Source organism: Brienomyrus brachyistius, chromosome 20 (genome assembly GCF_023856365.1).
Source record: "Brienomyrus brachyistius isolate T26 chromosome 20, BBRACH_0.4, whole genome shotgun sequence".
Taxonomy (NCBI): Eukaryota; Metazoa; Chordata; class Actinopteri; order Osteoglossiformes; family Mormyridae; genus Brienomyrus; species Brienomyrus brachyistius.
In genome coordinates, this window is record NC_064552.1 from 5854891 (window position 1) to 5868012 (window position 13122).

General features: G+C 45.4%; 1 protein-coding gene across 2 annotated transcripts in view; it reads right to left on the reverse strand.

Annotated features, from left to right (window-relative positions):
- The window catches only part of dock1 (dedicator of cytokinesis 1), a 132616-nt gene extending 122465 nt beyond the window's left edge, over nucleotides 1-10151 (reverse strand). For both annotated transcript variants that reach the window (XM_048986657.1, XM_048986656.1), the window contains exon 1: nucleotides 9924-10151. In XM_048986657.1, coding sequence (XP_048842614.1) covers nucleotides 9924-9966 — 43 coding nt within the window. In that variant the 5' untranslated portion in view covers nucleotides 9967-10151. The remainder of the gene's footprint in view (nucleotides 1-9923) is intronic.
- Nucleotides 10152-13122: the final 2971 nt, after the last annotated feature.

Genomic DNA, 13122 nt, shown 5'->3' on the forward strand with positions numbered 1-13122 from the left:
AGCAACACACAACCAACTTGGGTCAGTTCACAGGCAGCAGAGATCTCATCAGCCGTAGGGGGACATTCGGCAGAGAATAAGCACTGGATATGCAGGGCTTCACCCACACCCCATGCCCAAAAAAAAAGGTCAGGAAAGAGGGCATCAAAACACCCAGGCAAGAGATGAAAATTCCATGCGTTTTAATGCAAAAGCCATCACTCCAAGATGCAACTGGTCACCACTGAGCCTACGTGCTATACGGCCAATCTGCATACGAGATTATTCGTACACACATACACGCGGGTGCACACGCACTCACTCATCTTGCCGAACCCCCAACACAGCAAAGGGAGACCGAGTCTATTTACATCCAACTGAAAAAAGTTTCAGCCTCCAAGTCTGCAGGTGAGCAGAGCAACTGGCTTTAGAATCATAATGACTGCAGCGCAACTGTGATAATCAACTGAAACGCTACGAAAAGTAGAGCGATACTGGGCATGGAGACCCCGCGGGGCACTTCTGCCACTGGCCTGCAATAAAGAAGACTGGCTGAGGTGCTCTACGCTGCCTTCCCAGAAGTCAGTGCAGTAATTAAAGGCGGATCAATAGATATAAGGGATTAGCCTTCCTCTCACAGATGGGAGTCGGGAAGCAGTCCGTCATGCATGCCGTAAAAGTGACTATGACTGAAGAGCAGGAAAACAGACGGGTCATTTTTCCCTCTCCACGATTTACGGCGCAAACTTATAGCACGAACGCCGCTGCACTCTTCACAGGTGTTTATTTAGATTATTTAGATTGACACCTGCTGATTACCGATTCCCAGTACAAGATACCAACATAAGCGGTACCTGCCATGGGGAGGGCGGAGCAGTTGCAGTTTGCTACAATGAACACAAATACATGCCTTGCATACATTGTGAGGACAAACTTAGATGTCATGTTTGAAGCAATGCAGTAGATCACAGCTTTCAATTATGTATGCATGTTAATTCATCCATCCATCCATCCACCTTCCACCCACTTACCAGTGGTAGTACAGTACTAGTCGGAGTCACTGCACCACCTACATTCATTAACCATTACACCTAAATGCTTTGAAAGGCAGTTTCAGAGATGTGTGGACAGATAGAAAATTGCTTTAAAACATAATAAATAAATATTATAAAATAATAGAAAAACATAAGCTGTCAAAGTATTGTCAACTGTGTTCATATAGTCTATGATGGATTGATCCACGAGTGATGCAAGCCAGAGAAGTAACAGGGTGCCAAAAAAGGCTCACATTAACCTTGAGTAGGGTCACATGCCAGAGAACCATCTAGTCAGCCCCACACACACAAAAAAGCACTAACTGAAAGCATAAACAAAAAAGGTTGTGGGTTCAGAGCCAGCGGGACCCTCACTGCTGTAACCCCGGGCAGAGTCTCAGCAACTCCCGGCATAAAATAACCATGTGCGCAGCATAAAAGGCGTTTGGAATGATAGAGCAGCATGATGTATGCGGTCTGATAACACAGAAGGAAGAATGGCTTTAAAAGTAAACATCCAGGATCTGATACAACATGTAAAAACTGCATACGAAAAAATTCCACATAACTTCATACCAGCTGAGCAACCAGCATCGCGCGCAGTGTCCAATTCCGGCTCTGTGATGAGCACGATCCGGGCAGGACACAACCTGAAGGCAGACTTGCACGTCATGAAGCTAAGAAGTACACAGTTAGCGGCGTTCACTTTAACGCCCTTAACAATGCAGACAGAGAACAGGAACGGGAGCATGGGGTTGACACAGGACCATGAAACATAAGAAAACACCAACAAATCGCAGGAACAAAGATCTCGCATAGATTAGATGCAAAGAATGCACCATGCGTAAATCACAGAAAACCTGTCAAACTACATCAAAGAGCAAGGAAAAAGACTGGACTTTGCGCACTGCGTATACAACCAAACCGGCTTCCCAGCTACAGTTCAGCACACAAAATCAGATTAAAGCATCCCTGGTGTTTAGAACTGTCCAAGCTGTCAATTCCAGCATCCAGCGACAGCTTCATGCAAACAAAAGGCCGCCTGGCCACACATCTCCGCAGGGTGGACCCATAAGTCCATGCGCAGAGATGTGCGAGCGCCAGACATTCATTTCCACAGCTTTTCGCGCGAGTGATGCATGTCTAAGCCATCCTAGAGAAATCACATCCATCTCACTTTGGCTTCCCCAGTGTCATGGGAGTTTTTACACCTTATCTCATCAGGAGCAGAAGAGGATTTTGGTCAGAAGCAATCCATGTGAAGAGCGTTTTGTGCCCAAAGAAAGATACTGGGGTATGTCGTGTGAGCCCCTGTCCCCACTGCCGATACACTTCTAAGGTCTTTGCATACATATACATCACCAGAAAAGGGGTGGAAATAAAGACCAGTCTGCTTCACAACCAGAAAAGGGGTGAAAATAAAGACCAGTCTGCTTCACAACCAGAAAAGGGGTGGAAATAAAGACCAGTCTGCTTCACAACCAGAAAAGGGGTGAAAATAAAGACCAGTCCGCTTCACAGGCCAGGCCGTGCATTGCTTTTTAAATACAGCATGAACTAACCCAATCCCACTCCCTCCAAACCATCTTGGCTCGTCTTAGCACGGCGACCGAGGGGGGGGCAAAGTCCCAGCGCCAACCACACACGGAGTTGGGGGGGGGGGGTGTGAAGAAAGGTACTTAATACAGATATCCCCCTATTGTCGCAGGGGCACAGAGCTCATTGCAGCCACCTCACGATTCCCCTGACGGCCAGGACTGAGCGACAGAGCCTCACCCGTCTCCACGGCAACACCTGCGGAAGACATTCAGCACGATGGAATGCAGGAAACAGAGCTCTGTTTAGACCTGGTGAGCACAGTGGGTGACAACATTTTTTTTTTTTTTTTGAAAACCCATTTTGTTAGTGACTTTCACTTCCTGTGGCTTCAACACCCTGCGGACAACACGCTGACAGCCATCCACCACCATCAAATTGTCACTCGGCTGGGTTCTGTAACCTTAAGCGGTGTACTCCCTGTCTGCAGGCTCTAAACACCACTTCACCAATGCTGCATGATCACGGGCTGCGTAAAGCGAGGTCCACGCTGCTACATCTTCGTTTAAAAAAAAAAAAAAAAAAGGAGTTTTCAATCAAAAACAATCTCCGTCCACATGGGCATTTTCACATGGTTTAAGAAAGTATTTCCATCAACACTAAAACGAGCAAAAATGTGTGTGAAGTGTAAGCCTACACTAGGTACGCTGGCAACAACATAAATATGACAATGCGGGGTCATAGCTAGTGGGATCAAATCAGAGGTGGGTCACGTGATAAGTAAGGACCAATTAGGACAATTAGCATCTCCATTTTCAAATGTCCCCATTGTCACTCATCCTTACTGCAAGGCTAAAACAAAGTTTTCTGAAGTAGATGGCTGTGAGCGTTTTTATAGAAGTCTCTGTTTTGGGGGGCTGAAAACTCCAGGGTAGCATGGATTAAAGCAAAAAAAGACTTTTTAGATGAATAGACAGCAGTGCATACATACCTTGCAAGCCATATTCCTGCTTATTACCCACAGTTTCCATAAGAATTCAACTAAAATCCCCTCGCGCCATCACTCTAATAAGTCACACGTGGTCCTCACACATATACATTTCAAATGTTATTGTTCCGTAAACTTAAGCAGCAAATCAAGGGAACGGGATGCAGACAGAATCACAGTGACTAAATTCATTGTCGACAGAAGGAACAGATGCGGTCTTGCAGATATCATAATTCGAGTAAATCTGACATTCTTCTACATTGCTCTGCCCCAGGAAACACCTGTACATCACATTACGACGACACAACTGCAGGTGCAGTGTAGTAATTGCATAAAGAAAGAAGAGATGCATGCTGCGTGAACCGCTGTGACAATGCGTGGCACTGGGATGCAGCATAAACAGAAGACAATTGCGGCTCCTGGATGCGGCAATGCTGGAGGGCGACCGCATAGACAGCCAAAGTGAGATCCACTGGGAGCACCGGCCTGTCCCACAGAGGCCAATTGCTGCAGAAAGGCTGAGCCAGAAACACTGAGCAGCACATACGGATAAAGAAAAGCCCTTGCTAGGCCTTGGAGAGAAACAGATGGTTCACCTTAGCGACAAAGGCCTTTGGAAGACATAAGACATAGTGGGAGGGAAAAGAGAGAAGGTCTACACAGCATGACCACTATACGAGTTGACATAAGAAAGCTACCCGCATAAAGGATAATTGATGTGCAGCTGAAAGATGATCCAGCATCACGCTCTATTGTGTCCACACTGACTCTGGACACCGGTCCCGCCATCTGTCCCGTGGTTCACGAGTCTTTAACGGCACAAAAGCCAGCAGGCAGAGCCAACCCACATGTAAGGGGCAATGAAGAGGAACCAGGAAGACCACAGTAACTACACTGGTTTGTTGGTCGGACTGGACAGGGCACCTGGACAGCAAGACCAGAGTCAACCAATTTGTAACTCAACCCTAAACGGTAATCTATGAAATTTAATAAACAAAATGTCACTGTCATTGTATTTCCTTCTCAATACACGAAATACACACAAATAGGTCTAGCAGACTGGCAACCAGACTGAGACAAGCCCAAACGCCCCATTTGAGGAATGCACAATGAGCATTGCTACTGAAACAACCCAACACCTCCCACATGTCCTGGGAGGCAGGCACAGAACCTGATTAAAAAGTTGCAGGCACCCAGCAAGATAAGCTGCATGCAGTAACACATCTGCCTGCTACAAAGGCTACATGTTCCATGGCAGAGTATCTAGGAAGAGTACAAAGGGCCAGCCAGCGATTTCTCAGAAAATAACCTGTAGTCTTGTGTTTGTATTAAATATTTTTAAACAGAAATTCCAAGTACTTTTCTCAAAGGTACAACAGCGGTGCCCCACACGAGAGCGTAATCGACAAGCCTCTGGTCAGACGCCCAACTACGCAAATACTGTTCTACTGTCTCGAGCTTGCAACCTAAGAGAAAAAAAACCCCTCAAAACCTTCAACAACCCTCCTCTAAAGTTCTTTCAAAAGATGTATACCATGTCCCATAATTAGACACCTAATCACTTTGGGTTAAAATAGGGTCAAACAGGTAACCAGATACAGGTGTAAGCATGAGCAAGTGGGTTATGGGTTTATAGTCCAGGTGTTCTGTGCCCCAAAAACAGCACTCCAGTAGCGTCACTGTTTGCCACACACCAATTTTCACAAAGTTTGACCACCCTGTATCACAGGTAAAACCAGAATTTCATCAACAAAGCAGCTTAGTCACAGCAACACGCGAAACCGTGCGATCGGCTAATGCTCTTGTATGTGCATCTTTGGCACCACCAGCAGGGCATCAACCCCTTAATCTCAATCATGCAGATCAGCCCTGCAGATATCCGCTCTATCAGGTACCAGAAATGCCACCATATTTGCATAAATGACAGCACACGGCAAAAGGCTAGTAATGATTGTGGGCTGACTAAATGACAGTGGGTGTTATAAAGGATAACACATTCCACCGGCTACCACAGGCCAGCATCTCTCCAATCCGGTCATGGAGGGCCAGTTTGTTAGACAGTTTGCAGATTTCAGTGCTGAAACACACCTACTAAACCTGGCAATTTGCTGGTGACCTGAATAGCGTGTGTCTGAGCAGGGAACTCTGCAAACTGTGTTGCAACCTGGCCCTCCAGGACTGGATTTGCGGAACCCTACCATAAGCTCATCAAAAGCTCCTAGCTTTAACAGAGAACTCAGGCTAATCAAACCACCCCCTCCCCTCAAGCTAGAAAGGTTGAGTCCTTTGTTATTTATCCACATGTCCCCCTGTCGGGTTCCTCGACAGGAAAAAGAATTTCTGTGAATTTGACCTTTTTCGCGAAAAGTTAATCTTCCTTAATCCTTCCTTAGGTGTCTATATTAAGGGTTTCACTAAACAGTCACTAGCTTTCCAATTTCATGAAAAATGTCAATTTAAGACCTTGGAGAAGATGTAAAAAAGATAAAAGTGCTAAAAAAGTGAATGGGAGGACAGACGTATCGTACACTGAGTACAAGAGCAAGATATGTTCTGCCTTTCATATTCTTTTACTAAGCAGTTTCATTTTTATCTAACATGCAAAAGCAAATTAAAGAAATACGTTTTAATAAAAACCAAAAACAATTTCAGCAGTATTTTGGAGATTGCCTGGGTGTGGATGGTTTTCCAGAGCTGTCTAACAGGCCCAAAAGCATAGGTCGTCACCAGACGGAATCAGCCAATCGCAGTGTTCCACCACTCCTCCCAACCACAAGTCCTTTTGTGTGCATTTGTACCTCCTGCAAAGGCTGCACAACTGCCCACCCCTTCAGAGCACAACAGTCAACAAAGGCAGAGAGGTAAGGATATTAATGACTTCATAACAATGGCCCAGTTTTGCGACAAAGTCCCCGTGACCAGGGAAGCGGCGAAGGCAACCGCAGGAAGAGGCATTTCCTTATCTTGCAAACCACAAAACATTTTAAAAAAAAAACCAAAACATGCTGGCCAGGAGGACGTGCAGGTCTGCCGGCGCTCACAAACCGCTGCTCACTGCAGTGCAGTTTCCCATCATGTTCTCATCCATTCGCCGGCTCGCCTAATGTGCAGTGACTTTTTCACTTTTAAATGAAAGTAGCACGCATTACACAGGGCTATTTATCTCCCGTGAAACTGCAACACTGGGCCACAAAACCGTGGCTGTAATCGCTATGGCGTTCTGCACCACGGAACATATGAGAGTCTTAGGGCAGACAGGCTCTGCAGCAGCCGTCAAGGCTCCCAGACAAATGGCTTTTAAAAGTTATCTTCCACGAGAATCTACCATTCTCTTCAAAGTAGCCTCAACTGTATTAGGCAAGGACATTACTGACAAGACATTACACACTGCAGAAAAAAAAAACACACAGTACAAAAAAGCTTATCAATGCAGATTAAATGAATTCGTCACCCACAGTAAATGTCTGAGGCATGGTGCTTACAAAAGGTTTGTTTGCTTGAGTGATTTCTCTTTTGTTCGGTGCATTACAAGCAATCGTACACACACATGTTTGCAAACATCTGACAGCCAGACAGACAGGAGAAACGCTGTCACCTATACACGACCATACCGTTACATTACGGGGCAGGACAGCCAAGCACCAAATCCCACGTGTTTCCACATGCAGCCTTTAATACTAAAGTTGGCCTGTGCCAACTAGGACAGCTCACAATGGGACCCTGGTGGACACACAAGGTTGGAAGCAGGGAAATCCAGTCCGCAGGCAAAATCCTAAATATGTTAGTGAAATTCACTACATACAAAGTAACAGGAAGTGCTTTTTGCCCTGGGGGGGGGGGGGAGAGAATTCCAGTCCTTCCTCTGGTTCTGCTTGTCGTGCAGATGATGCAAAGTCCCTCTGGAAGCAGTCACCCTTTAAAGTCACCGCTCAGAAGCATTTCTGGCAAGGGCCTGAATGCGCAAACAGCATATCTGCTACTATCCTCGTTTCAAAACAGCAGGATTTTCGCCAAGGACTGATTGGAAACTGAGATGTAAATTCCTCTGATTTACAAAATAACTCTTATGGTATTACTGCATTTCCATGATAGGCCCCAAAAATGTGGCAATGTGATGAAGTGCCTTAGGCAAACTGAGATGGGACAGAAATCTCTCACACACACACACAGCGCTAACGGCAGTAGCTATGATACGACTAATAACATTGTCACATTGTTTGAGAGCTACAACAAACTACCGTACAATTACGGTAGGAACGTAAACAGAGTGTAATATCCCCTCAGTCTGGTTCTCAAATTAAATTAACAAGATCACTCTTAACTTAAAAAAAAAAACACCAACTTTATACTGACAAAATCCACAACACAAGAAAGAATTTATAAATTGAGGGAACAACTGGGACAAATATTCTCAACTACCACAACCAAGACAGGCCCTTGACAAGGCTAAGGATCTTGGAAAATGATATATTTTTTGCCTGTAGTCTGTTACTTTGTGAGGAACTATTATCCCCCTTTTGAAGAAGCGAGAACAAAATATTTGAGAGGGGAAATAAAAATTGTTTGAGGAACAATGCATTGTCACAGTCCAACGACCTTTTTCTGTGCAAAATATCCTACGATGCAGTAGAATTTCGACCAGGAGGCAAAAATCATCCATTACGCACAAGGAGAAAACCCATCTGAAAAGCAAGTGAAACACTTCCTGGGGTGAATGTTCTCATTTTATCATTAGAGAAAACACTGGCTCCTCAGCCACGGCTGCAAATAAGGCTTCAGCGTCTCCACAGGACATCTCGAACAAACGTTTAGACACGATGGGATGTCTCCAACACACGGCTGCTGACAGCTGGAACGACGGGTGGTTTCCAGGCCAATGAGGGCAGACGCACGGGATGAATTAAGTGTAGCTAGAGGTGCAAAGCACTGTGAAAAGTCTACGGCAGGAGGCTGACATCTCTCACACACAGAGGCTTCGGCTCAGCTTCACCTCGATGCGACTTCAAAGGCCACTGACGCGTACAGAATGACCACAGAGGCCTTATTTTTAAAACGGATCGGCATTCACCCCCGTCGACAGATGCCTGTCAAGTTACCACACCCCATCCTGCCTGTAAAGTCAGAGTGCCTCCCATCTTCATAGCTATATTAGCAGACTGAGCTGTCTGTGGGAATATAGCGCCTGTGACATTCTCCCCCAACTAGCTGCCAAGCCTGGGACTTCAGCATGGAGGAAGTGCAGATCATTTGTGGTAAAGCAGCACCACACCACCAACACTACCATCCATCGATGCACAACAGCACCACCTGGGCTAGTTAAACCAGGGGTTTGCAGAACCCCGGCCCTGCACAATTTAGTTCTCTGCCTGTTCCACCACACCTGATTCACAAGAACTGTGTGGTGTTTAGTAGAGAAGTTGAATCAGGCGCATAAAATGAGATGAAACCCAAATATGTGCAGTGCTGGGGCTCATCCAGGACTGGAGCTGGAGACCTCTGGGTTAAAGAATGGTGTCCAGCCCACTAGCACCCCCAGGACTGCTTAAAGCTTGGTTTCCAGTCTGCCAGCGCTGTCTGGGCTAAAGCATGCTGTCCAGTCTACCAACACCAACTGCATGACTTAAAGTACAGCGTACAGTCCATTTGCACAATATGGACTAGTTAGTAAGTCTGACAAAATTGTCTTAACTAAATTTCGGCGCACTGGTGAGTTAAAGCTCCGTTTGCAGTACGCTTGCTGCGGGAATGCGGCCCCGGCTCGCACTCCAAACGGCGCTGGGACTTTCCTTGAGCGGCGCTGAGTTTGGGCGTCCAACTGATCGATAATACGCGGCAGGATCAGGCTGATTCCCGTTGGCAGGATTTACACTCAGATAAACGCTCAGTGAAACATAAACAAACCGTTTTCTTAGTTTTTTTGCATAACAAAACATAAAATAAATAACACGTAATAGACCGAAAAAAATCAGAGTGCCTCACTTATTTATAAGCCCCAATACCGGGGCATCCGCTCGGTTAATAAGGCGAACGGACCGCCATGCCCGTCCGCTTTAATCCAGTCATTCAACGCTGTTCGGGGAGCTGCGTGTTCTGGGCGGCCCGGCCGCGGGCCCGGTGACAGTGGATGCGGGGTAGCGGCCAGGCGCGCCCCCACCGGCGTCCCGGACCCCCACCGTCCCGCTACAAAGCGCCGGGCTTCGCCGCACCCCATTTCGCAGCCCCCGCAGGGGTCGCTTGGCGCTGCCCGTGTGAAGGGAGAAAATGCCGAACTGCTAACAAAGTGACGATAAAACAGCGGCAGCTGTGAAGTTTGGGATAGAGGCGGCGCAAAGCAGACCGCCGCCGCGGCCGGAGCGCTGGGACGCCCAAGTTTCGGCGTTACTCACCGACGCCGTACTTTTCCTTCTTAGTGGGGACCCACCGGGACATCCTCGCAAACTACCAAAGAAAACTAATCTCTCTGATACGCTGAGTCCGCTGGACAAAGCCGCCGCGTTTTTCCCCTTTCTTTTACTTCTTTTCCCTTTATTTTCCCACTTTTTTCCTGCCTGGCCGGAGCTCACCGCGCCGCCATTTTCCACGAGTAGCAGCTAAGCCCAGAATGAGCGCAAAAGAAAAGTTTGTGTCATGTGGCCTCGGGGCGTCACGCGGCGGCCGCGAGCTTCGCAGCCGGCGGCTCGCGCTCCCGGTCTCGGTCCCGGCCGCTGCTTCACGTTCGTGCATCACATATGCACACACCTGTACTTACATCCATAACTTCTGAGTACTATTTTACTCCTAAAAACACTAAAAACCTTTTTACAATAACCGGATCAGCTCAAAATTTAGTGTAATCATTCAAATGCAAATAAAATAAAATAATAATTTGGTTTTGGTCTCATAGATGTAGTCACAGTACAGATATTCCGCTACTTTCCTACTATTTTATTTCATTTTATTTTAATTTGTGTAAATGGTAATAGAAAATGTGTAATGCGATCCAGGCTCTCATATTCTGCCGGAAGACGGTGAGTTCGCTTTGGAAACAGTATCATTATGTAGTTAGGGCCTGGTATGTCTACAGCCTTTTCTGTCCATAGTTGGATGCATGATGGACTCAGTGGGTTAAATGGAAAACTGTGGGATGCTGGACTCCACCCCCAGACAATTATTATCCGTGGATCAACTATACTCATATCAAATAGCACGGAACGGAGTTTTAGGGGAGGCAGAGAGCGCCTTTTTCACGTTGTCTAACTGCTTCCCACGGTGAAAGACGTTCACCGAGATCAGAAGCGGTATCAAGGTGACGTCGCTTTCACAGGGCTGAGCGGAAATGTGGCTCTCGGGGCTGCTTATTTACAGAAGTTCTCCATTCCCTAAAGTTTCCGCGTTGTTGTGCTGGAATGCACCAAAACAATGTCTACTGAGTCATAATTTCAAATATCACACCAAGCCAAACCGTTTTCTCAGAAAGAAAACCCAAAAAAGATAGACAGCTTTCTTGTACAGCTGAATGCGACTGAAGTTAATGCATCGTTTACATGTAGCATATCGAAGTACTTCCTCCAGAAGACACTCTTTAATAATAAAAAGGGTAATGATTTCTTCCATTTCATTCTCCACCATCTGCTGCATGTTTCGACACTATTTTCACTATGATCTTTCTAACTAATGGTGTTCTGCTGTTTTCATCAAGCCGCCTTCGGAGCAGCGTTGTAGAGGTTTGTAATGTATGTTTTTAAACCTCTCCATCAAATCAATGTCCTTTCTATCAAGAAATTGTTATAAATCATAAATATTCTTTTTGAGTGCAGACCATGAGGACCGTTGGCCTTGGCTGTTTTTCAAACCATGGAGAATAACATGCATTATTGGCTGCTTTCTCATGCCAGATTATTTTTACATCAGTATATGAAAAAGATACATGCAATGAAACAACCAAGAAAAGCACCAGATGCATAAACCACAAACCAGGGAAATACAAACACAGGCGGAGCACTAGTGATTTTGGGCCCCATGAAAGAATATTGGTGCGCCCCCCCCCCCCCCCCCACACACACACACACACACCTTTCGGTGCCCTTGTGTATCCATATGTGTATATATATATGTGGGTGTCTGTGTATGTGTGTGTGTGTATATATATGTGTATGTCTGTGTGTGTGTGTGTGTGTGTCTTTAGAGTATCTCCGCTCTTAATAGGATTTCCCAAGCAAAATGGATAGAATTAAAGAAATACATTTCTGTTTCAACACCTGTATTGTATATATGGCATTATCCCCCACCCCCACGACCAGGATAAGCAGTGAAAGGTGGATGGATGGATGGATGGATGGATGGATGGATGGATGGATGGATGGATGGATGAATGGACGGACGGACACATGCATGCATTACTACCAGAATTGTTTCTGTCTCTGAACCATGAGATCTGTTGATTCCACGGAAAAAGTAATCTAAAGAAGTGCCTCCAGTGAAATGACAGTCTTTTCAGATTAATGCTGCCTTTTGCTGCGTATTTTTCTTTTGTAAACACAGTAGGGTTGTCATCAATTTTGCAGTGTAGTAAAATGAAACATGTGCCTTAGAATGACTGAGGGCAACGCCAGGGTTACATGGTTCAGTACTACGGCCACCAGAGGGCGTTCCAAAACTTGACTTTTATTAATATTTCCAATACCGTGAACAGTTCGACCCAACTGAAGCTGCTTACATTTCTCATGATTAAACTATTTCTCTCACCCCCTTAAGACTGTAAGAAAAATCTTTCATCTGATACGTCTGATTTTTCTTCTTATGGGAAAAGCCTGTAGAGACCACTGCTCACTGTGCCCCTTAAAAATGACATTATTTACGCTCATTATTCACTGAAGTATTTTATTCCCCTTTTCACAGCATTATTATTATGTATTTACTCAAAGTTATTCACAGTATTACTTTTTATACAGATACATTTGTACAGTTACCTTCAATTAAGAAATTTATTTTTTAAAACGTTATTTTGCTCCAGCGCACTACCTGCGCTTGAAACAGGTAATTAAGGACTTGATAATTATTCGCTTCATAAAATCTAGGTTGAGAACCAGTCTTCTCAAAGTTAATGACGTCTTATCACATGTTACTTGCAGCTGTAACATCAGCTCCGCCCACAGCAATTCTCCGCCCCGTCATTCATCACCCCGCCTCCCCGTCCAGACCCCACCCCCACAATATTCCCCTTCATGCATTTCTGTAAATGATATTCACCTGACCCACACGTACAGAATGTCCTTATACTGAAGCCATATATTTATGTAGGTCACAGACTTTCAGGTATTACAGTGAGAAATTTCTAAAATAATTTGTTTTTCTCTGATAGTAAATACAGCGCACAGATGCAATTCCTATAAGACCAGACGCTATTTAAATTGATCTATTATGCATGTGATCGTATTACACAATATTAATTATTTGACCATAAGTGGCCCGCAGATCAAGGAACAGCGGAAGGTGAATCTGTGTCCATTAATTATGTCGCTTTCCCTATATCAGTTTAATTAGTACAAAAGGGCCAGATCAAACTAGCTTGTGTTACGTGAGTGATTGTCTATAGTAATGGCATTA